We start from the raw sequence: 26,087 nt of genomic DNA on the forward strand, positions 1-26,087 counted from the left end.
AGAGCTTGCTCGCAAGCTAGTTTTCTTGATATAAATTACTGAAGAAAACACTTTATTTTATAAACACCAATGGAATACTTTGTGAGCTTTCGCGCGAAAACATATCTTTACACGTGAAACAACATGTTATCTTCACATGTGAAAAGATCACCGTTGCTATGGCTACATAATAAATCGCGCCCATTTAAGTGAAATGGTTTGGCATTTCATTGGTGTTTATATAATAAATAGAACATTACATGGTCGCTTGGAGATACGAAATTTATTTTCTCGTGTTGAGAAGAGAAATTTCCTATCTCCTCACGGCCATGTAATATCCTCTATAAGGATAATAAGTTATAACCCTGATTGTGGTACGACATGTGATTTCCATGCTCTCTGGCTCACACGTATGCCACACAGATTGAAGTCACGGTACCGCAACCGGAGCTGTCGTCAAGCCTCAGAGCATACCTCTGTGGTGAGTAACTTGCCATTCTCTTACATTTTAAAAGGAAATACTCTCTTGAATACTTTGCTTCTTCGTCAACAACACTGAAGAGGTAAAATAAACAGCGATAAGTTATAACCTCTGCAAAGCCAGTGTCTTGTTAACAAATTAAGAAAAGCATCTCCACATAAAAGGGAATCCAAGACAGTCTTGGATTCCGGATTCCACGCCATGGATTCCGGATTCCAGGTGCTGGATTCCAGTCTTTCTGAGTGGAACTTGGATTCTGGATTCCAATCGCTAGTGGGGTTCCAGATTCTTTGTGAGCTGTATTCCGGATTCCAAAGCCTAGGATTCCGGAATCCACAAGCAAAATTTTCCCGGATTCCGGAATAACGGATTCTCTAACATGGGGTGAAAAGCAAGGATTAGCACAGTCGGTTAGTGCGCGGCGGCCGCGGGAGAAGATAGAGGAACCTATTGTGGCAAATACCCGAGAGATGTACCCGGGATACCAGAGGTTTTTTCTTGCATACGGCGATTGAGAAGTAACGATAACTTGACAGAACCGGAAACTGCGCGTGAAAAGTCTCTGACACTTAGGGTAGGGGGACGGGCATGAATTCTGCAGTAATCAAATGGTTACAAATATTGCTAGGATGCGAGAGCTGAAGCTGAAGTTTGAATTCGTGCTAGCATAATATTTTGATTTGCTTTTGATCACCGGCAAATCTTTAGACTACAGGTAGTCCCAAATTTTTCCTCAAAGATAGCAGAACGAGCGAAACGCGAGCGCGCGTGAAAATCGCCCCACGGGAGAAGAGGCGACACGCGGCGAGGAGAAACAAAAATGGCCTTTTCTCGGGTGCGGTGATTTTCACGCGCGCCCGCGTTTCGCTCTCTCTACTATCCCTGAGGAAAGCTGGGGGACTACTCGTAGTCTAGCAAATCTTTGATACGTCAAGAGTATTTGCACAACGCCGAACGCCAGTATAAAGGACTCTTAGTCTCACGTTGCTTGTTTAAGGACTCTAAATGGGATTCAATTCGCTCAGTTTCGGTTTCCTAGCCCTAATCGTTAAACTTTAAACTCTTTGCTGTTTGGTGTTCAGGAAAATTCTCTCCCTCAATCCTCTACGCTGAGGAGGGGAAACGGAAAACGTAATTTGATCCGTTTTCTATTAGAGAGTTTATACCGCAAACGTCAGATTCAAGTTGAGAATTTCTCAAAATAGAAAATGAGCGGATAAAAACAGCTCAAAAAAATTCTTATGGATAAAAAATTGCGTGAAACTACTAATTTGTGTAGAAATAATGAACAGTAAACGACAAGTAATGGGGAAACTTGGTCACGTGGTACAAATTCGCGTTTGCCGTGTGACGTAAACTCGATGCTTAACCTCTCTAATATCTTTTTGCTGCGCAGGAAAGGCAAGAAAGGCAGGGCGCTCATTTCTCGATTAGGCGTTTAGGGAAGCCAAATAACTAGACGTAAACAATTAGCCTAAAGAATGATGAAGATGAGCAGAATCGTCTACCTTATAGATCTACCTTGACAAACGAATGGTCCATAAGTTGATTGGCAGTGTGTCGCTCGTACGCATCATGCAGGAAGCAACACAGCAGAAAATCCTGTCCCTCTTCACTAAGGGTTTCTGGGATAGCAGGAGTAGCTCCTTCACCCACTTTGAACATTATCACAAAGTTGTTGTCACAGTCAGGCCAAGGAGGCTTCAAGAAAAGACATAAAAAGGGTAACCAATTTTTAGTGACATATATCTTGAGAAAGATGTTGTTCAGTCATTGACACAGACGGCTCGGAGTACTCCAAATAGAAGTTGAACCTATGACCATCTGTTTACTAAAACTGGCTAAATATTGTGATACTACTCCTTTAACCTTAACACACCACGACAGTAAGGGTTATGAGAAAATGATGCGTAACTTCGAGGGTTGGTGGAGAGTATTGGAGGTTAAACAACTTGGATGGTTTGCACAAGTTGTCCTCCAACCCCCATCAATGAAAAATCTCGTGTCCTCTAATACTAAACAAGGCCTGAAACAAGGCCAAAGCACAAACACTGGGTCTCCTACCTTGCAACACACAGTAGTGTGGATTCAATGGGCTCTTTCCATTCAACGCAAAATTCCGGAAATTTTGGATGGTACATCAAATGGAACGGACCATTTCCGGAATATACGGGACCAGCTTTGAAGGTGGTCCTCTTTGACCGGTCCGGTTATCTCGGTTGGTCGCATCTTCGGAGACCCAGGGGCAGTTAGTCGGGTCGATAAAATGTTCGTGGTGAAAGTTTACTGTCTCGATCTTACAGTAAACTTTCACCACAAACATTTTATCGACCCGACTAACTGCTCCTGGGTCTCCGAGGATTGGTTGGTCGGACCGAAATGTCCCTTTCCATTTGAAAAAATTGTTGTCCCCAGTACCGCTCTTTTGTATTCTGCAACCAAACGCGCGGTGGCTTGGGTCGGGTCTTTGCAACCGGTAGGGACTGTTCCATTGGGCACGTGGAATTTCTGAAATTTCAAACCGGAATTTTTGTTGAATGGAAAGCGCCCAACATCTTTCACATATAAGAAAGACCAACGAGGGTTAGATGGTAAGGCCAACGACTTAATGTTAGCCCTGAAGACGTGATCATCTGAACTGAGACAAAATCTTAATCAGAGACCCCTACTGCGGCAGATTAGCTCAGTCGGTAGAGCGCTTGACTGCAGAGCGGGAGGTTGCGGGTTCGATTTCCGGGGTCGGACCATTACTCAGGGTCTTAAAATAACTGAGAAATGAAGGTACTTCCTTTGCACTGCGCGGCTAGACCTTCGCGTGGCTCTGATGACCACGTTAAATGGCGGTCCCGTCCCCTGTTACGTGTCCCCAATTAGTACTTTCGTGCTAAATATATTTACACTCCAATAAAGTGCATTTTTTTCTGTTTGGTGGTCCAGCCCAGGCCAGAGTTGTAGCCAACTCACACGATCAACAGTCGGACGCCTGTGCTAAACGGAAGGTGGTGTATCAAAGTTGTTTTTAAAAGTTCTGTGTACCTTTCCGGTTGCCATCTCAACCACAACACATCCAATACTCCAGATATCTGCTGCTCTTCCGTACCCGGCTCCCTTGTCCAGGGTTATCACTTCTGGGGCCATGTAAGCTGAAATAAAGTATCCTATCATTAACCCATTCGCTCCTGGAGATTTTGCCGAAAAATGCGTTTTGAAGCTAGTCGAGTGGTTTTCTGGTCACTGTCGTGCTATAAAGAGCTAAAACTTACCACAAACCGGTTTACAGGTCGTACACTTCGCGGCCTTCTGATCCAGATGCAAAATATCAGCTTGCGAAGTTCGGGCATGCGCAGAAAGCAAAATTTCGAGATTTTTGGGTTTAAAAGTGACACAGCAGTCTTGACTTTTACTTTTCGCTTTCTCTCCTCCCTTCTTTTTTCACTTTTCTTGCCTCATTTTTTTTTTCTCTTGCTGGGCATTTAGTAGGCTTCATTTTGGTGGGAAGAGTTTTTAGGAAAGCTTTTAGGATCTTAGGATTAGGTGAAAGGAAAGGTAGGTGAGCAATGCAACAAGATTTTCATGGAGATTTTCAGGTCAATGTCACGTGGTTGTTGCTTCTTTCTCCGGTGTCCTTGACTGAATCGTGCTCATTCTGGTATGGTTTGAAAGATCTCTTCACTCTGCACAAGTTAGCGAAGAAAGTTGTCCTTGACCGTTAAAACTGATGACGTCACAAAGGGTAGAAAGGACCTGGATCCGCACGGGCGGTTACGGGCGGTTCAGGGGCGAATGGGTTAAGGCAAGTTATATAAACAGGTGCTGACTCCCGAAGCCAATTCGGGCGCGAAAGCTATTTTTCAATCCAGTTCCTACCAAATGGTGCTGTAGTTGTTAGCGCAAAAAACTGTCTGACTAGTCTCGTCAGGGAATTTATTTCTTGGATAAAAAAGCGTGAATCGTGTAAGTAAGATAATAAACACGTGTAGCACACTTTTTGTACATTTCTTTGACGTCATTTTACGACTACGAGGTGAAACTTCATGTAACGTTGTATCGAGACCGTTAACACGCCGCGACGAATTTTTCTTTTATTTTCTAAACGTCCTGCAATACAAACTGCTAGGAGCAGCAAATGCATCCGATGTGGTGAAATCTTATCAGAAACTCACGCCTTATTTTGCTAATAGTCTTAAGTTTCTACGAAAGTCTTACCCACTGTCCCTCTGATGTTGCTGATTTCTCCGTAGCAGGTCTGGAAGGGATTTTTTAGCTTAATGGATGATCCAAAATCCCCTAGCTTCAGAAGACCTCCAGATGAGACGAAAATATTGGCACCTGAATGAAACAATATTGCGAATGTCAGAGAAATATTTTCGAATGTTACAGTTGATCCCTATTCAAATACAATAAGCTTATAATTAAATTTCGCCTGCGTAGCTGGCGGGATTAGCGTGGGAGTGCTGTTTTGGCGGCGGAGTCGCGAGAAGAATGCGTACAAGTCAATTGATATCAATACCGATTTATTGGAAGACATTTACATATTGGTTCTTCTTCTACTACCACATTCCTGATCGAATTTAAATTTCCAAAGTTGTTTCATTAGACCAAGTTAGGGCCTGTTTACATGGAGGTGGGGGACGCCAGATATGTGAGGTAACATGCAGCGGGTCACCCCACCTATCATGTAAACGTGATCAAATTAAAATGAGAGATTATATGGACAGGAGGGTTACCCCACCTGAGCGGGTTACCTCACCTTCCCTGGGTGCCCCACCTCCATGTAAACAGGCCCTCATAGACGAATGTATTGTTTGAAGATAAATAAACAAATAAACAAAACAGCTGTTTTTAAATAGGGCTTAAAAGCCACGCCAAGGTGAATGTTTTAGCCAATCGCAAAAGTTTAGGAGAATAGAATGAACCAATCAAGATATTCACCTTTAACATCTCTGTGAACAATGCCCTTCTCATGCAGCACACTAACAGCGACAAGTATCTGGTACGTGTACACTCTGATCATTGATTCTGGAAGACCAAGCTTGGCCACATCGGAAATGGTACCGTCTGCGCAGTATTCCATGAATATGAACATCTCATCCTAAAAACAAAACAATGTGCAATTGATAAGTGGGTTAGTGTCTTAAGAAACTGTAGTGCTGTGTCGCGGTTGGGGAGTGAAATTCAAGAATTTAGCATCTTCACGCCTTAAGGTGCTGTTCCAGGAGACGATTTGCAAGGACGATTTTTAGCGCAACAGCGTTGCATCATTGTTAGAACATTGTTTCGAATGGTTACAACATTGTTCCAATATTGCAACGCTGTGTTACGCTAAAAATCGTCGTTGCGAATCGTTCCTTGTAACATCACCTTTAGTTTATAAGGTAAATTCTTGGTTTGTATCATCCGTAACCCTTTTGGTCCCAAGAGTGACCAACATCAATTTTCTCCTAACAACATCAGCAGATCAACAAGAGTAAAGGTTATGCGAATTACTAAATTGATTACCAAAGGGAGAACACTTTGATCTTAAACCAAATTCTCTCAACTATTCTTAAAAGAAATGTATGAAGACCAGTCTGGAGAATTTGTATGTGGATCTTGGGGCTTAAAGGGTTAAATGCTGGACCATGTGCATAGAAGCTACTAAGTCGGACACCCCTGAAATTGTGGATAAACTCTACTGTGGTACTTGTACATGCATATAAGCTGTACATAGTGGATCTAATTTTTGAGTCCATGGAAGCAAGTGCACAGTACTTTCCTTTGGCACTGTTTATTAAGACGTATAATGGTCATAATTTAGTATTTCATCCGGGATGAAATCCTCAAGTTACTCTGGGTGCCAGAGGCTTTTCATGCGCGGTTTCCTGTTTCGGTTAAGTCTTAAAAGTGACTCGTGTCTTCGGCCGAAGACGTGTCGGCCTGCGGCCGACGAAGCTCCTCGTCGCACGCGAGAGAAAAACCTCTGGTAATCAGGGTGTTTTAAAGTGTGACCATTCAAAAGCAAGTTTACTTAGAAGCACTTTGTTGTGGAACTCATTTTTCCATGTGACGCTTCCTTACGAGACTGTGAATGAAAACCTTAACCACAACCATTCAAACGGAAGCTTAAAAGCGCTACTTTCCTGCGACTCAAAGCTTTAACTTAAGATTCTTACCCTGTGCAACTCAACTCCGTAGTATTTAACCAGACTTTCATGTCTAATGCCTTCAAAGTTTTTTATCTCATCGGCCAGATCTCTTATTTCACCATGATCATTTGGCTGAAACTTGATCTGAACGAAAAAAAACAAACAAACAAACACACAAACAAAAAAAGAAAGACTTAATTAAGATCCTTACAAACAGCAGCTATTAGAAAGTGGTAGCACTTAAAACCAGGAGAAATCAACATATTCAAGATATTTTTGTACGGGTAATAAACAAAAGGGAAAAAGTGGATCGCGGGAAGGGGTACTACAATGAAAAATCCACTTTCTGAAAATGCGTGGTAACAATATCCCTATCTATCCATCCATTTTTGCTGTCTTTTTGAAATTCGAAGTGAAATAAAGTTTTTGATTTGATTTGTTTCATTTCTTTTATCCATTGCTAGGATCTACGTTTCCCCAGGATAATTAAAAAGGTGGCATTGTCCTCCTCACGGCCAGCATACCTGTTTAACAGCCATGAGCTCTCCTGTGTCCAAATTTACACAAGCGTACACTTTACCAAACTGACCTTCACCTGTAACAAGAATGACGGACGGTTAACACCAGCTAGTGCTGACGAAACTAATAACTTGCTTTGAATCTCAAAAATTGAGGAAAACCGGTTTAAAGTCGCTAGAAAAAAAATTTTAAGTCAAGGTTTAAAACAACAGCTAGAGATAACTGAAAACTCAAGCTTAGACCTGCAGTTATTATCAGAAATTTTTGCCAATGTTGACACATTGCAGACTCGTTCCCAGTCGTCCTCGGCGACTTCGGAGGTAACGTCAGGATGTGACGTCACTTGGCCAGCTTGTCACTATCACGCTCGGTTCCGAGCCTCCTTCGCTCACACGGATAGTGCGAACTAGCCTGAGGACGAGGCTGGACACCTTGCTATTGGGAGCTGGTCCCTCTTGCCGATCTGTCTCCAATTCTCTCTGAATGCTACTAGAAATTTACAACTTACAAAATCTCTATCTTACCTATCTTGTTACCCCGTTGCCACTTGAATGGTACCTTCCTGTTGGAAATACTTGCCAGTTCCTTGACGATATCCCGTCGTCTGTTACTCACACGACCAATAGCATGCTTTTCAAACAAGAACTCATTCCTCTTGGCCTCCATCTTCTTTAGCGCGTGACGCACTTTGTCCAACCGTGGAGCGCCAGGAGTTTCCACGAAACTGTCTTTGTGTTTTGGAGTCTCCTTTCCTTCGTCATCGCCGCTATCGTCTTCTTCATTGTTGCCTATGGAAAGATGAACGATTTATTTACCTTCTCCAAGAGAAGCTTTTTTCCTCAATAAGTTTCTGTTCTTCCCATTTTTTGCAACGGGTATTTCAAGGCTATTAATTTTCGTGATAGCTTTGATTTCGCATTGCCAAGCTTTGTGACTGGTTAAGAAACCCTGCGTCATTTTCTTAACCAATAAAAAGCAAAAACACAACATCAGTGACCAATCGTCGATTGCTTGAGGCATTTCCCACGCTTGGAGCCGGGTACACGAGTATGATTCAAGTTTTGATTGGTTTATTTTACTATTCCTTTCACTCGTGATTGACCAAAACTATTGCTTTGTTTTGGGTGCGAAACCATTCCAGTAATTCGCTTTAATGGTTAAATCAGCTAGCGCTCTCGCGACATAGAAAATGGGGTCGACTGGAGGCAGTTTACCCTTCGCTTTTCCTAAAACGACAAAATTCATTACGGGTTCAACCCTCATAAGGAGGCTTACGCTCTCAGCATGAAAAATCCAACATCTTTTCTCTTTATTCACCGATCCACCATCTCTTTTTCAGGGTTGCCATTCATCAGAAAGTTAAAAATTCCCTGACTTTTCCCTGACTTCTCAATGACCTTTTATCAATGAGAAACAATCCATGTTTACATTCACTTTAGCTTTTTTTGCGGGCCATCGATAGTTTTCTCTTCATTTTCAACCTCTTTCCGCTTTGCGCGGAAAGAGGAAGAAGGAATTTGGAAGAAAGCATTCACAACGAAAACCACTGATCATAACTACCACATGTGTCTGACGTAGAGTGTCAAATTGATCGCTTTGCTTGCTTTGCAGCATACTTTTCGTCTTTGCCGAAAGAAAATGCATTTCAAAATCTTAAAGAAAACTTATGAACTATAAACCGGACAACAGAATTCCCTGACTTTTCTCTGACTTTGACAATATCAAAGATTTTCCCTGACTTTTTAAAAAATTCCCTGACTTTTCCCTGACCTTGAAAAATGTTCGTTTTTCCCTGACTTTTCCCTGACCGTGGCAACCCTGCTTTTTATTCATCAACTTTTTTTTACTTCATGTCCCATGGCACAGGTCTGCGACTTTAAATTAGTTTTCTGTATGAATCGGGCATCACTGACGCACGAATTTTATTTCTGTTTTTTTGGATGCTGCTTTTTGATACTTACTTGCGTTATTAACATCAGTTGCTAAACTCTGAAACTGTTGTTTGCTGTGAGGAGGGTCTGAAAGCTGTCGTCTTGTAGCTTGACCATCATCTCCTTCACCCTGGTCCCCTGGGGATTTTGGTGTCTTTCCTCCCGGCCATGAAACTGCCCTCAAGAGCGCTGATGATGATGATGATGAAGATGACGATGAAGGATTTCTCCCAAAGACCGGGGATGGACAAGCGGGGCTCTGAGACCGGTAGCCTAACAAAATAAAAATAAGAGGCTACGTAACGTCGAATCAGTTCATTGAGTGGGAACTCAAAAATCAACTAAATTTATCTGCTTTTTAAAGTAACAATTCTAAAAAGTGGTTATAAATTATAGTCCATTCAAATTAAACCACTACAGTAGAAATTGCCTATTTTTGGAGCTGTGAAACTCCTACAGGCCAAGTTGGTAAAAAGGTCTTTACCTTGCTAAACATAATAAAGTTTAAGAACTCGAAATAACAATAAAATTCTTAGACATGTTAACAAAATATCTAAAGAGAGAGACTAGGCGAGAGATAATAGAAATAATAGGAAGAAAGAAAACATTATGCTGTTGACATCTTGTTTAATACCTGGACTGTTTGCTCCACTACAGGACTCCGCACTACCGATCACGTGACCGATGCAAGTGTTAATCTGTTTCTTTAACTCCTGTAAAGAAAAATTGAAGCAAGAACTTTAAATACGAAAAAGCAATCAGTTTGATAAATGTCATTTACAGTCCCGTAAGCGACCACCCAAAATGCGATGACTCACTGGTCGCTAATGGGAGGTGGTCGTTTACAAGAATAGAACCAAAGGGAGTATATAACTTCCAAGAAGAGGTTCGAACACCGGCATCTACTTTATGGTAGATAATTTATCGCAAGCAATTTCTAAGTTACGATATGTGTAATTCCGTGTCGTCGTTAAACGTTCTTTGTATACTCTAAGAAACACAGTAGCTTGGAACAAAATAGAGATCAGATCATGCGTCACGTGGTCACTTACAACGGGTTAAATTATTAAAACCATCATCCCCGAAAAGTGGTCGCGGTAGCTTACAGGTCGTTTACGAGAGGTTCCAGCTATAAGGTTTGGATTTGGAAAATTTTGGCGTTTTGGAGAGGTGATCGCTTATGGGAGGTGGTCGCACATAAATTTCGACCGTAGTAATGCGCAAAAGGCTATGGTAATTTTTCATCTGAGCACTCAACGAAGGTATTTCAAAACTATTACCACGTTGATTTAGCTCAATTAGATAACGCGTTGCGTCTGGTAATCGCAAAGGTCTGGATTTCATTGGCCCGGTCAATTTTTTTAAGGTTCTTTTCCAACCTCTTGGGTTGTTGAATTAGCTACGAAGAGCGTATTCACTTTCATCGATTATAAATTGCTGAACTCGGATATAGACACGTCAGGAACATACAGGGAAGTCCCTACACAACTGCTACTCGACCACCCACACCCCTCCCCCGCCAAAAGACTCAACAATAAAAGCAGAAATTAAAATTATCACCTGGAATTCAGATTCGGTCAAAGCTGTCAGAGTCTTGGGATCACAGGCGACTGTCAAGAAATCAAGTCCTTGGTTGGCCCATCTGAATAAATAAGACAACAACAAACGTGAATAGTTCAAAAGAGAAAACGGAGCGGTTTGTTTGTAAACAAAATACCATGATACAGAAAATAATTTAGAATAGGGAACATCTGAAAGATGCCCCAAGTTAAGGTACATAATATGCACTACACTAAACTTTTATGAAATGAGCCACGAAATGATACAAAACTAGATGCAGGTAAAAAGAATCGCAAGCGAAACGACAATTTTCCAAAACTCTCATTGCACTCCGCGGCTAGAGACGCTTAACGAGAGAGACACCTGTGTTTTAACCCCCCAGGTTCCATACTAATGAAGCTGAGGAACTCAGATTTTTTCTGTTTTTTTTTTTTTTCTGGTTGATTCTCATCCACATGATTTTCTTACTTATCATTATTATTTACATTATCAGCAGTATGGCTGGTTGGATGGATGCATGGCTCTATTATCAGTTGCTACTGATCATTAAAATGACTGCGAGATGTAGTTAAGCCATTAAGATGTGGTTGTTTGACTGCGTGATGCAGTTCGCATGTCATAACCCACAAAAATACCCTTTCTCACCACACAGTCTTCAGCACCTCAAGTGGTTAGAGCATCTGAATAGAGCACAGAGGGTAGTGGCTTGGCATCCCACTTGGAACTCTGTGTTTCTTAATAATTATAATAATTTATTATTTATAAGGCGCAAAATAGCATTTAAATATCACCTAATACTCACATCTACATCTACATATCTACATATCTACACATCTACATATTTTCATCTACATGATGTTCTAATAGACCTTTTTACCGATACGGCGGCCATATTGAATTTTTTAGATTTAAGGGGTATTATGGGATGCCCAGGGGGCATGAGCACGATCCGATGTACTCGCATCAGTATTAACGCGCGCTTTTCGGGCCCATTTTTCTTCAATATTTTTCTAAAAAAAAGATTTTAATGGGAAAAAAGATCGTTGTGCAGTGTTTGGACGTAATAACGCTCGCCTTTTTCCCGAGAAATATTTACATTGAAGTTCTCTTTTTGCCCAAAAAGCGCGCGTAAATACTGAGCGAGTGCCCCCTGGGCATCCCCTAATACTCCTTAAATCTAGTAAATTTAAAATGGCCGCCGTATCGGTAAAAAGGTCTATTTATTATTTTTTACATTCTCAGCCGTATCACTTTGAGTTAACTTTCGCCAAGACTTCTGGGACTGTTACTAGCGAGGACAGGGAAAAAAAATTGGCCAATAGCTGAACAGCGCGTCCCCAGCAACAATCCCAGAAACAATTGCGGTACGCATTTCGGCACCAGTTCCTTTCTCGTTTCTAAGGTGGCGAATGGTATGATGGGATACATTGCATACCTTGGTCTTGTTCCTCGTCCCCTTTCACACTTCGTCATCACAAACTTCATCCACTGCCTTGCAAATGACAGCATTTTGTGTCCAAGATCTTCCTTTCTCTGCCCAAACACCAAGCGAGCAACCTCTTTCTGATACTGAAAGTTACAAATTAGTGTGGTGTACAGCGGTCTTCGTGACTTACATCCGGGACTCGCTAAAGTGAAAAGGCGTGATTGAGGCCCCGTTTTTATGGAGAAAACCTATCCCAGTGGGGTAGAAGAGTCACCCTCCCCTCCCAGCCGAGTCAACTTTAGCGAGAGTTGGTATAAGAAAAAACTTGATCCCTTTGCTTAAGCCAACAGCGCTTGCACATGCTCTAATAAAAATTGTCTCGTTTTGACCGAGTTGACCGGCTGAGCGAGCCAAATTGTTTATAAAGAGAACAAGTGACCTTAACACCACAAAGGTTGACCGGCTAGCCAGGTCACCCTTCTAGCTGAGCCAACTTTTTGTTTCTCCTGTAAACAGTTCGCCACGTTTTGTAAGGAAATGTATGAAACGTTGGTTTGTCCAGGGTAGCCCGGGTAGGCGAGTGACACTTTAACGTTTCTCCAATATAGACGGGGGGAGGGTGGGGTGAGTGAGTGTATATAGTGTGTTGAGTTTCATAAAACTTGGTGGCGTCAAAGAATGTCAACATACAATTACATAAGATAAACTTTCTCCTGAAGCTTAAGGAAATTTCTCTCTTTTTGACGGTTTTAATTAAATTCACTCACGAACGTCCCTGTCGCCAAGTACTGCCTGAATTTACCTCAAAACCAAAGTTGTAACATAGATGCATGGTTTCCGTGTATGTTTGATAAACCATGGCCTTCTCTCCATCATCCATGTCAAACATGCTATCAAGATCCAAGTTCTCATCAACTCTTTCCACAGCCCTTACTATGCCCTCGCGGAGAGACATACATGCCTCCTGAAAAGAAACAGGCAGATCAAAGATAAGTGCTATAACATGCCGTCAGATGTGAATGACTGCAAGATTGAATGGCGAGAGCTGGGATGGTGCAGCTATGGGCGTACTCGCCTCCCACCAACGTGGCCCAGTTTAGAGTCCTTCATCAATGTTACACGTGGGCTGAGTGTGCTGTTTGTTTTCTCCCCCGCTCTTTTCCTCAGTTTTTTTTCTCCAGTTTCTCATTCTCTCCAATACTAATTACTAAATTCCAATTTAATTTGAAAAGTGTCTTCAATTAGATGGAGGCACTTGGAGGGCAACAGATTTATCAGTTTCCGGAACAGTCTAGTGTTACTCACTATCAACAATTTTTGTTGGTTTAGTTTAGTTTAGTTTTCTTTTAAGGTGAGGACTTGTGGTAGGGTGCTGAATTTTGCTTGTTCAACCATTTACATCCTATTTATATAATGGGTAAACTATAGCAAATGATGTTTTCAAATGAAGGCTTCAGAAAAAGTTAAGCAGGGTTTGGAAAAAGTGCTTGCCTACTTGCCAAATTGAGTGTGTAATATCTTGCCTGAATTGCTTAACTTATGCGTGACATGTTTCAGACAAAAATCGGATCGAAACGCACCAATTACTGATCACGAGTCTTCATAGCTAATAACATCACGGCTTAACTGACAGACGACCAATAACATCACTTTGACTCTGAAGATGACTACCGCACAGGTTGTCGAAACGTCAGTCACTGTCAACAACAACAGTCCTATTCAGGACTACGTTCACCCGGACGATCAAACTCAACCTACTTTTGAAATGTTTCAAACAGTTGGCAAGTGTTCACATCGCCTTACATCAAACAGTCCAATAGGTAAGGGTGCAAATGACACAAAAATAAAACAATAAATAAATAAATTCATTAATTAATCAATAGTTGAGCACAAACCTGTAACTCATCAAGAGTTTCTGCAATGGCCTGGTGGCTTGAAGTCCTTGGTTTCACAATGCTCGCAGCCAAACTCATACTTTCTAGAAACAATTTACGCTGCACATCCAACTCTTTAGAATTCTGAACAACCAATATCATCCCTCCAACCTACATGTATATTTTGTAAAAAAAGAAAAAAAAATACGAGAATTCCGTGAGACTCAAATTGGGATGTGCTATAAATCCTCCTTCAAGTCCCCCAGAGGCTTTTTTAGGAGCAAATTTGTGGGGGAGGGGTGGCTTAAAAGAGACAGAGGGCTTAATAAATCTAGCACAATTTAGTGCCAGCAAAGCAAGAGAGAAAGAGATACTGTTCAGTACTATATTTCGATACTTTTAAGTGATACTACATATTTTGCATCAATAAGTCAGTGATGAAGCTTCTGTCTTTTTGGAAGCCATGAGAGGCCCAGGGACACTTCGAGCAATGACCAAGCTAATATGTTTGTGAACATGCTATGTACAGTGTATTAGACTGTGAAATGCTGTTTTTGCTAAGGAAGGAGGAAAATGTGTGGACTTTTTTTAAGGCAGGATAACCAAATGCAAACTACATTTTACACCGACAGTGTCATATCAAACTGAGTTAATCAGAAGGAGTTTAAATGGCTCTCATCACAATACACCTGGCAGCTCCCCTTTTTTACATGAGTAGAGAGAAAATCACTTTGCTTGCTTTTACCTGTATGTCAGCAAGACCAATAGCAGTGTCCATCGTTGGATTGACTGTCACTTTTTTGCCTGTCCAAGTGAAGGGCGTCTCCTTGCCATTTTCCACGTCACAGGACGGCATGATCAGGAGATATCCCTGTCCTTCCGAGACAACTTGGTCACCAAACTCTTCTTGAACACAGCAAGCATTCAGGAGATGAATGATTTGACTGCAGAAACAATAATATTGTTGATGTCATTCTATAGCACAGCGGCTCTGGTAGCTACGGGTGGGCCCTGGTAACTTAAGTCTGGTTTAACTAGAAATACATATCTCGCAAACCCTCATTGCACTCAGCATTGCAAAAAAGTGAAGCCCTGCCTGTCCCATTTAGAAACTTGTTGGGTGACCAGCCATGAATATCCTGTCATGAGGACCCCTACATTTTTCGATGCTCGAATTAATGGTCTGCATATGCATAAAATAATAATGTTCACACTTACCACTTTTTCTTGATAAGTGTTTTTGGAACAAACATGAACAGTCCAGTGAGATGGCGAGCTAAAACCTGAAAAATAAAACAAAACAATGTTGAATCTTCTTTCACTGTGCTGTAAAGTAAAAATTTTAAGTATTAAATTGAAGGGTTGCGAGGAAAAATGCCCTAAGAGAGTCTTTTATTCTCTCTTTATTGCACAAAAGAACATGAGGTAAATTTTAAATGGTACAGCACCGCAGTGCTAATGCTGAGGCCATGGGTTCCAATCCCGTTGAAGTCCTGAAATGTTTTTCGGTTTTATTTTCAATTGCTTAAATTGCAATATTACCACTGCGATGATCATATCCTCATTTAAAATTTGTATTTCTGCAGTTTACATCATCTACAAGAATATGAGGTAGTTTGCAAGGACAATCTGCTCATAGTGCTTTATCAGAAAAACATTTCAGACACCCCTTCATTTGACATCCCCCATTTACTCCAAGTGGCTTTCACTATAAAAGTCCTTTTAGGCTGATTTGATCATACAACTCATGCCTACCTGTACATGGCCGCTAGCCTCCAGTGTTGTCAGCAGTTCATTCATTGGTACATCAATACTGAATTTTGCAGCATTTTCAAGGTCACTTCTAAGTTTCTTTGTGAAGCCAAGTGCTTTGGATGCCCTCTCCCTTGCCTCGTTGAACAGATGCTTAAATCCTCTGCATGCCTCTAGAACCTTGCGTCTGTAAAATAAAAAAATAAGATGGGATCACAACATATTATAACCTGGAAAACCCTTGTATATTCACTGTTAGTGGAATAAAGAAACATTTTAATACATAAACTGAAACTTAGCTGGATCAGATGGCTAGAATGTCTGCCTTCTTGACCAACCAAATACCACCAAACAGAAGGAAATAGAACAGAAAAATATGTCACATGTCAAAAATGTCAAATTTGAACGTTTCACATGGCCTTGCTCTCCAGGCAGCTCTCTAGATGGAACAACCCTTGAGTGCTTGGGAGGTAATACCTTCAAATCTTGTCAGAGACTCAATTTTTTTCAAGGGCACCCAACGTCAATTTTCGGAAAATATCTGTTCGGAAGACGATTTGAGATCTAGAATGTTCGGAACATTTGAGGTAAAATTTCTTGCTTGCTGGCCTCTCCTAGCATTTTCGAACATCTAAAAAATGGTATAATTGCCCATTTTTAACTGATTTTTACTTTAAAAAGGTCACCTGGAATTTTCGAGAGCCTTTTATCTGGCTGAAATTTCCGAAAAGGTAAGTTTTGATCCCTATAATTTTCGGATTACCAGACTTTCAGCTAGGAAATCCGAATAGACGAAAAACTTTTAGGGGATAAAAATATGCCTGAATCTACCGATTAAATACTAAAATACGTTTAACAATGCTATGTTAAGGTGGTTTTTTGAACTATATTCTCTTTGGGTGCCCCCGGTTTTTTTCTTTGTCCCATTCTTGTTACATGCTAATTGTCACATCCCTCAAATTCACTCACTGAGCTTAAAATCCATCATCTTTCTTTATTCCATACAGAAAACGTAAGTAATTTACAAGTCTAGTCTCTCAAAATATTTTTTCATTAAAGCCATGACATTACTGAGAAATATTGATTACCAAACCTTCCTTATAATACTACTGGGATTACTTAAAGTTGACAAAAGGACACATCTGTTCAAACAGGCTAGTAAAAGAACTCTGTTTGGAATGGAAAGCCATTACATTACATTTTAACGTTTTGCAAGAGTAGTCTCATAATATGTACCTGAGATCATCACTTTGATCTGTGTTGTTATGAAGATCTGAACAACTCTGATCCAACTCTGACTCCAAGAAATCACCAGTAGACTCCAACAATCCTGATGCCATCACACTGAAATGATTGATTGGCATACAAAGCACAATACATTTATTACAATCTTAATTTGGGATTTAAGTTAAGGTGATAATAGTAAAATTTATTATAATATTTTTTATTAATACTTATAAATGATTCCACTAATCAACAGCTTGTTTCTGCATTTTGCTGGTCTTGTGTGTTACTACATTGTTAGTAAATTACAGATATAGTCAGCTAATGCCATAAACCTTATGAGTGCCAAAAATGTGGTTGCACTGATCAGTGAGGGATCGTTTCAGTGAGGTTTTGAGATAAAGAAATTAATGAGAGCATTTAAAGAATGTGATTGAAAAATGGAGCTTCCACCATACAATACTGGACAATGAAACCCTAAATAAACCCTTGACTTGAGTAAGAGGAACATGTTTACAGTGACTTACATTTCAACAACCTTTGTGGTAGTCATTGTCAGGGTCAATGTAAGTTGTATCTCATCATTTGATGGTAAAAAAACTCTGGTTTTCAAATTGTCAGTTTGTCCAGTCATTCTACTATTGTCAGGTAGGCCCTTGAGTCAATAATTCATTTATTAGTAGCAGGCAGTAGTCTGTCAGAATATGTACATGTAGTGCATGTTGCAGAGTTCCAGTGAATTTGATGTTTTGTCTGTAAATGGTGTTCAGTAATGGGACTGTTGACAACAATATTTCCAGTCACTTGCTAAGGTTTCTACCACTGAGTCTTTATAACAACAAACGTAAAGCATATGCCCTGATTGGTCAATTACCTATCTACTATTTGCCCATGGTTGACGAAAGCTAGTGAGCGCTCAAAGCCATATGTACCACTTTCTAAGCGACTTTATTTTTTTACCTCATAGTTTGCAAACTAAGATTTTTCTGTTAATACTGAACGAACGTTTACGAAGACTGTTAACGATAATGTAAAATTGCGATGGAGAACCAGTTATTCAGCAAAACGATTTTTTTCAAAAGAAAAGAACTTGCAAAGAATTATTTGTACACGCCATAGTGCGAGCAGATTACAGCACTCACATCATTCGGCCCTGTTATCTCTGAGTAAAATTAAAAGTTGTTCTCTTTTGATTATGTTATAAAACAAATGGTACACAGCTCAGCATGTACCTTTGAGTTATACATGTAGTCGCACTTGGGAGGATTGCTAGGTACTTAAGAAGCTAGAGTCACACTCTGCTATCACCTCGCGTGACTCTTATGCTTCTTTCGTGCTTAGCAACCTCCCATCTGCAACTATAACTCAATGGTACACTGAGCCATCCACCATTTGTTAACTCATTAAATATATTGTTAGCCAGAATTTAGAGTCATACTTGGTTTCTTTTCTGTTATTATTATGATATGTTTTTTTTCTTTTTTTCTTCTTTTTTTGTAATTGTTGCATAAAAAACTACAGTAATAATAAAAAAACCTGGCAACAGGTTGAAAAAAAAAGAATTTAGTGTCATAACGACCCCTGACTACATGTAGCTTCCCTCACCAAAATCTAGTTCCTCCTTCAACTTCTCCTCCCCTTATGTGCCGACAGTGCCTTTTCACAAAATTCCATTCTTCTTCAAGAAAGTTTTTGAGACCTTTAGAGGCCTGAGGAAGCCTCTGTACCAAGTGGATCACATTATGAAGGTAGTCAAAGTAAACCTAAAGACAAAAAGCAAATATTTACATGTCATATGAGTTCACATCTATTAAGCACCATTTTGGACAAATTTAGATAAAACTTCATCCCTGCCCTCCCCTGTAAGTAGGGAGTGTAAAACCTTTAGCCAGTAAATCCTGTGTCATCTAGAATTAATTGCCTCCTCATTTCTTATCTAATCTCCGTGCAAGTGAGACTTAATGCCGATATTAAGAGCGTTCTCGCTTCATAATAATATTTTATTCCTTTAACCTTGAATTTTTCAGGTATGCATGTGCGTACAGGAAGCTATGCCCCTTACATCATGTAAATACAGAGTAATGAGCAAACTGCTTATTTCCTTTCAAGACCAAGTTGCAAACCCCATTTAAAGAGGACAAAAAATAGAGAACTTCACTGCTTTCAGAGGAGTAGAATGATAATAAAGCAGCATCAATATGACATGTACCTGAAGGAGACTCTGAAGATCTTGCTCAAATCCTTCAATATCACTTTCGGTGTTTTCACTGCTAGAGTCTTCTAAGTTCACCACTCCATCAACAAGATAAAGGTAGTAGTCTTTAACTAAGACTCCACCCAATAATACATCTTTGCATTCTCTAAGGAGCTGCAGAGTAAATGTCAATATGAAGGCATAAATTGCAAAAGAATGTTATGGTACAATTTTATCCAACTCAGTGATTCTGTTACCTCTGCGTCCTTCGTCCCTGACACATAAAAATTCTTAAAGGCTCAAAATAATTCATGGCATGCATTCCGTAGGATGCAAAGATCAATAATTTATTGATCGACCTGAACACGTGTATTTGTAGAAATATCCGACCCATTTGAGTAATTTCTGTGTCAGTTATTGTAGCTGTTGTTTAACGATGCATATTTCTTTGAGTCTTTGTTGTGCTTTAAAACAGTAGGACTATATTTTAATTTCAGTATACTGTAATACAGAGTTTTTGAGTCTGTCTTCAGGTTAACTGTCTGGTTACAAAGAGGCCCAAGCATTTTCAATTTTTGTATTTTTTTTTTGAACTGGGACTCATTGGCTATGGACAGGGACTCATGATTTTTCACAAGATGAGTCCCAGGACTCACCATAACTATTCGTAACAAAATCGCTGCAGTGTAAATCTTATTTCAGTTTTGTTCATTGTTGGGTATGGTCATTAAATAATGGTAATATAAAGATAATACAGTGAGTTTAAAATAATGGGAAATAAGGGGCTACTCACACTTGGTGCCTGACAGCACAAAAATAATGGTAAATATTGTATTCACATCTTGGGTACCTGCTATGAACTATACATGTACACATAGTAATTGATTTCCCTTTTGCCCTGTCAAATGCCATTTTGAAATATGAACTTAGCAGGGAGTACAAAGCAGTGGATTACCCTGGCAGTAACAAAGCAGGTTTGCACAGGGACCTGGTACTCACCTTACACTGTAGTGCCCATGGTTATCAAAAAGATTTTAAGTAGCAGGGTGATAATGAATAGTAGGTGGCTTTGGGACTTGCACCAAAGGCACAAGTTCTTGAGGGCCTAGGTATTTAGGTACATTTTGAACATTAATTTTAGACTCTCAGAAATGGCTATTTCCGGGGTTTTTCAAGAGCTATTTTCCACAGCAGGCACCATGTTGTTTTGTCAGAATACAGGCAGGACTGGGAACAATGCCGTTGAAATGTCCCAGGCGTTCCACGACATCGCACAGTTCGAACGTTTCACTGATCTAACCCTGTTTAAATATGCGTTCAATGTCATTCAAAACTGGGAAATGGATGCTTTACAATTTTATTCAATAGTGCTTATTTTTTGTTGGCAGTTATGGTAGAAGGAGATGAAAGTAGCCGGCTAAGGATGGCTAACTAGCCATCGGTTTTGGTCGGCCACTGTCCCATATTGACAGCCCTGAGTGCCCAAGGACGAGGGCTAGACCTTGTATTCCAGCACCAGCACCGTGTCTGAATTCTAGTGTGGCTACTTGAAAAAAGGGCACGTTGACATCATTTTACTACCCAGGGAGTACTTTACTGGGGCTCAGTGCCTAAGATAACTAACATACCTAGCTGCTGCATAAAAATTAGTATTCTGTACCTGTCTCACACTCAAAGAAGATGGCTCTCCTTTAGGACGATGTTGAAGCCTCAAACGCAAACATTCATGGATTATATCCAGGAGAACACGGCATAAGAACAGATACAATGAGCGGAAAGAAGGAAGGCCCCTTTGCTCAAGATCATTACCCAAGATTCGATCTCCTGGTTCACAACACATTGTACTGTGAGGATGACAGCTACAAGATAAATGTACGAAGTCCTCACTGCGTCCATTCAAAATTGCTTCCAGGTAGTTTATAGAAACTTTCCTGGGATTAAGTGCAACAATTTTACATTGGCATTCATCACCAACACAACATGTCACTGCAGGAGCTAATGCTTGCCTGGCTTTCATCATGCTAGTGTCCAAAATATCACCTAATCTCTTTCCAAGTTTTATCAAACCCATTTTCTTGATGCTTTTATCAGCAAAGGGTCTGTACCGCGATGTTGAGCTCCACACGAAGTTTGACATGTTGCTGCTTGTTCGCAATGGTCTAACAGGTGTGCTTGTTTGTGACTCATGGGATAATGTTCTTTGCGGCGATGAGGGTTTGCTGATAGCTGACCCATCATTTTCATAAATATCTTGACCCTCCTCCTCCTCACCATCATCATCAAAATCTTCATCATCATCATCATCAGTAACTGGCCATGTTGCAGTGGCATCAAAATGGCTGTGATCTAAAACAGGGCACAAATTTTCTGGAAGAAAAAAGTGAAAGAATTCTCTTGAACAATCACGTCAACCAGGAATGTTTTTTAGAATATTTTTTGGTAAACCAGCGTGCAAAGAAAGTAGTGTCCGATAGCCCGGGGCTAGTGGATTTTGCTATCGGGCTAGTGAATTCTGTTTTTAACTTGCCCAATGGGCAAGTGATGTTTTTTGAAGAATTCGAGTAACAGAAGAACTATGAAATCAATTCTGCTAGTCAAAAAGTTTTTGGGGCTAGTTGAAATGACATCTGGGCTAGTAAATGTTAGCTTCAGCTTGCCCGAATTGCAAGCTGTAAAAATGATTTTCTTTGCACCCTGGGTAAACTGTCACAAAAGTTTAAAACAAAGAACAAAATCTGAGTCCACTAGAGGAGCAGAACCTGTGATCTCCCATGGTACTGGTCAGTTGAATACTCTACCCACTGAGAAATAGAGAAACCTATAGTTTGCTAAGGCTATGCCTGTATTGTTGTAAAATGATGAAAGAAGAAAAGTCAATGACAAGTTCTCAGAAAAAAAGAGAAAGATGTAAACCTTGTTATGTCACAGTGTAAGTGCTACATGAAGAAAATATTTTACCATTTTATGTGAAGTTAAACTCAAGTCAAGTTTATTTATGTAAAATATGCTTACTGGCTATTTGTGAGAAAACTTGCTAGCTACTTTGCAGGTACACACATTGAAAAATAGAAAATTAAAATGAATAGATAATTATGACTGAAACTGTATGAATGTATATGAAATAGCTAATTAAAGAGATCAAATGAATTTAAATTATACTAAAATAAAGCTAAAACTATTTACAATGCAAATATAGACTAGTATTAGTTGTAGGTTAATATTATAGTAAACCTGACAAGTCCAGTTTTCTAATAATATTTCTAAACGCCTTGAAAGATCGTATAGTTCTATATGAATCAGGTATTGAGTTCCACAGTTTTAGCGCTGTGGTTAGGACATCTCACCTGCACTGCAAGGCATTCCTGGTACAGGTGTAGGTGTATTAAAGAAGCAAATTTACAAAATTTACAAGGCCTATAGCTGGGACTTACGCTATTAAACTTCAGTGTTCAATCCTGCATGTTTGTGGTTCCACAGCCTTGTTGCTGTTTTCCAACTCTACCCATTCCCTCTCAGATAACTACAGTATATTAAATCTATGTGACAGTGTTAGTGGTGGTTGCCACTTATTGGGTTGTCATGGATACTTGAACATGTACTTAAGCACTTGGCTTGTATGTTCATGGTTCTGCCATCCTTAATGGCAACTAGGTACCAACCTCATCTATTGTTGATACTCATAACTTAGAAGGGAGCAAGTGCATCAGGTTTTCTTTACCAGGGATCATACACAAAACAGCAACCAGTTTTTGAGGACTTTTCAGGACCACATAAGATTTTCAAGGACTTCCTACCAGGAATGTAATTTCACAGATTGTAACAAAAATGCATTTACATTCCCAGTCCATTCTAACAGGACTTGAATGCTTGAACTGTTTGCTCCAACAACTTTCCTACACTTTTCAGTCCACTTCTCTTAAATTGAGAGTTAATTCTTGCGAAAACAAAAAAACGCTTTATGTAAATTCACCTTTACCTTCTCTAAGCTACGATTTATATTCTGTCTTGGATAACCAAAAAACAGTATAAAAACACTTTCAAGGCCCCTACACTCAAAGTTGAAGTAAATTCAAGGACTTGCACTGCAATTCAAGGACTTTACAAGGGCCCCCCTTAAAATACAAGGACTTTCAGGACTGTTCGATCCCTGTTTTCCTTTGGTTTTGATACAGTGTAGAGTAGAAAATCAATGTGCTTACTTTTGGATAATTCATGTGAGAAAAACATGACTGTCCCTTGTTCAAACAAGACTACTGCCAGTTTACATCTGAACATTCGAACAGATGCTTGTTTACACAGTCGACTCCCGGTAACTCGAACCCTCTATAACTCGAACCTCCCACTAACTCGAAGCAATTTTCATTTCCCTTCAGATTATATTCAATGTAATTTTTCCCTCGATAACTCGACCTCCCTATAACTCGAACTTTTTTCTATTTCCCTTGAAGGTTTGAATTATCAGGAGTCGACAGTACATGTAACACCAATAATATTAACTTGTAAATAATGACTGTCATACTTGTAGCTCACTTACCTAACCTTCCTAGACCAATATCTAGCCAGTCCTTCCATGTTTCTGTGTCATTTAAATCCACACCGACAAACTTTGCCACCAAATGAAGCTTGTGATATAACTCACTTGTCACATTTAACCATAAACATAAAGTTTCAAAATTTCTGGTAAATTCTTCACTCCTGTACTTTGGGTTTTGTTCGCCAAGAGACTTACAAGTTGGATAGAGATGTTCCACTCTTTCAACCTTGTCAAAAAGTTCTGTGACTTGCTCTATAGCGGCTTTTAGTTTACAACACGATCTGTCCTTCAATGTCTGGTTGCACTGGTGTATGCTTGGTTCTTTAGATAAAACAATTGGACTTTCTTTATTCAAGTCCAACCACAACTTTCTCGTCACTGCTTTCATATCAGTAGAATTATTTGGAACAAAACTTTCATTACTGTCATTGACCTTGGATGAAGTCAATTGCTCATTTTCTTGGGTTGTAGCATTTTCCTCTTCTTGAATGTCAAGTGAGGAATCTTTACCACCTGTTTGATTTCCTTCAGGATCCTTTTCAGAGTCATACGTAGAGGAACTGATGTGTGATTGCATCACAAAGCATGATTGACATGCTTCATTTGTTTCACTGTCATTGCTTCCATTCACATTTAAGTTATTGTCAGACTTTTCACTATCTCCATCTTGAGCAGTTGTATCACCAAAATCAGACAGAATCTCTGTGGCGTGATCTGGTTTTTTCACCTTAAAATTGATGACTTCATCCAACACCTTTTCTACTTCAGCACGTGCCCTCACCAAATGCATATCTTGTTCGTCCATCGTCCTGTTAGCATGCCAAGCTTGAAGCTCCAGCCAAAGTGCCTGTGATAATTCCACCTGCCATTTTTTGTTTTCCTCTGAGTTCTGCCTCTCCGCAGTATTGCCAACTACTTGCTGTTTTTGACTATCCTGTTGATTATGAGCTAGGGAGCCAAGCTTTATCAGCAGAGAAAATGTTCTGTAAAATTCCATTCTTGTCTCTGGGCAATGCGGATTGAGGTAACTTCGGGATTTTGAGCTGCGAGGATCAGATTCCGAGCGTGTAGCTCTGGGATGGCTCCGGGACACCATCTGCTTCATAGGAATGCCTCCAGTGCCCTTGTCATCAGGACTTCCGTCTGTTGTATCTTCGCAAACGCAGTCCAAAGACATGAATCGACTTGTTGATTCGATCTTAATGCTTGGAATTTCTAAGGATTTTGCACAATCTGGCAAACGAAGCCCGCTATCAAAGCTTACATTGAAAGGCACGTCAACGCTGCCTCTCTTCAGCTTTCTCTGGAAAGCACGCTCTGTGGTAAGTTGGGTCGAACCGCGCTTTATCCGTCTGTGCAGCTCCGCTTTTTCAGATGAATTAGGTCCGCATTCACGACCAAAAGAGTTCTTTAAAAAGCCTTGAACCTTTTCTTTTCCCTTTCTTGACCTTTCCTTTTGCCGTCTAACATCTCTTGGCGGAGTAACTCCGTAGGAATAGCCTTCCAGGCTGGGAAACCCGTCCGAATGTTCGTTTTCTGAAGACAACAATTCGACGTGCTCTTCTCGCTCGGAGTCGAATTCTGAACCAGATCCCTTGTCATCTACATGATTTTGTTCATCTGTTATACCAATATCGCTTTCAAACAGTTCAGCTAGGTCGATATCATCGCAAGGAGAACCGGTGATTTGCTCTAACCCGTTCAAGTTGTCTTCCTCCGCCATTTTGTTTGTCCGTCATAGATGTCAGTTTCCAGTCTACAACGGGTTGACGCACGGGCGTTCTCAGGACCCCTCCCTCCCACCCAACGAAAAGACTTTTGGGGTTGTCGGGGTTGGGGCAATGAAACGAATGAACCAATGCAGCAATGCAAGTGTTTGGAAGTGTTTGGACATTTGTACACTCCTTTTGTGACCCCTATTTCAATTTTCCTTACGAGTAAGTGCGTTATTTCTTACGGTACAGTCCAAGAGCTCATCCGCTTCTTCACATCCAGTCATGCCTTCTATCTGACTTCCAGCAAAAGACGGTCTGCTAACTCATCAGCTGCCAGTAAGCTTATTATAAACTTTATGCAATTTTGTCAGCAATGGAAGTGTTCATATTTTATAAGGTAAGCTGACAAACGGAAAGAGCTGTCGTAGAAGAATGTGCAGTAGTTAACAGAACTGTCTTGAAAATTTCACGGTTAATTGGATTCTGTGGATTCGAGCATTCAGGTATACCATAGTCTGGTACAGTTTTCATGAGTTTTAAATATTTAAACCCGTTTAAAAAAATTCAAACCAAAGAAACAATTTGAACTACAAGAAATTAGACGTGCCAAAATTTTCCTACCCCCCAAAATCCTGAAATCGAAAATTTCAAACCCAAAAATCTGGAGTAACCCCCCTTGGGGGGGGGGGGGGGGGGCGCTTAAAATAAATCGGAGGTTTACGGTGTATATTTTTTAGGGGTAGTTCCCCTCTGCACCCTCCTCCCCACTTATA

At 40.3% G+C, this 26,087-nt stretch overlaps 1 protein-coding gene across 2 annotated transcripts; it reads right to left on the bottom strand.

Annotated features, from left to right (window-relative positions):
* Positions 1-25,327, bottom strand: LOC140951728 (mitogen-activated protein kinase kinase kinase 4-like). Of its 2 annotated transcripts, none has more exons than XM_073401061.1 (22): positions 23,600-25,327; positions 20,726-21,432; positions 19,081-19,239; positions 18,477-18,634; positions 16,884-16,991; positions 15,651-15,834; positions 15,114-15,178; positions 14,641-14,839; positions 13,917-14,066; positions 12,824-12,985; positions 12,031-12,164; positions 10,596-10,677; positions 9,670-9,748; positions 9,066-9,308; positions 7,629-7,892; positions 7,110-7,180; positions 6,613-6,729; positions 5,393-5,552; positions 4,667-4,789; positions 3,497-3,603; positions 1,982-2,161; positions 1-534 (listed from the first exon to the last, which is right to left on the bottom strand). In XM_073401061.1, the coding sequence occupies exons 1-22, from the start codon at positions 25,320-25,322 to the stop codon at positions 526-528; spliced, it is 5,184 nt and encodes a 1,727-aa protein (XP_073257162.1). In that variant the 5' UTR covers positions 25,323-25,327; the 3' UTR covers positions 1-525. The 2 variants fall into 2 exon arrangements, with proteins under 2 accessions (XP_073257162.1, XP_073257153.1); XM_073401052.1 differs by having other exon boundaries at positions 1,969-2,161.
* Between the last annotated feature and the right edge of the window lie 760 nt (positions 25,328-26,087).

The sequence above is a fragment of the Porites lutea genome, chromosome 1, assembly GCF_958299795.1.
Source record: "Porites lutea chromosome 1, jaPorLute2.1, whole genome shotgun sequence".
NCBI lineage: Eukaryota > Metazoa > Cnidaria > Anthozoa > Scleractinia > Poritidae > Porites > Porites lutea.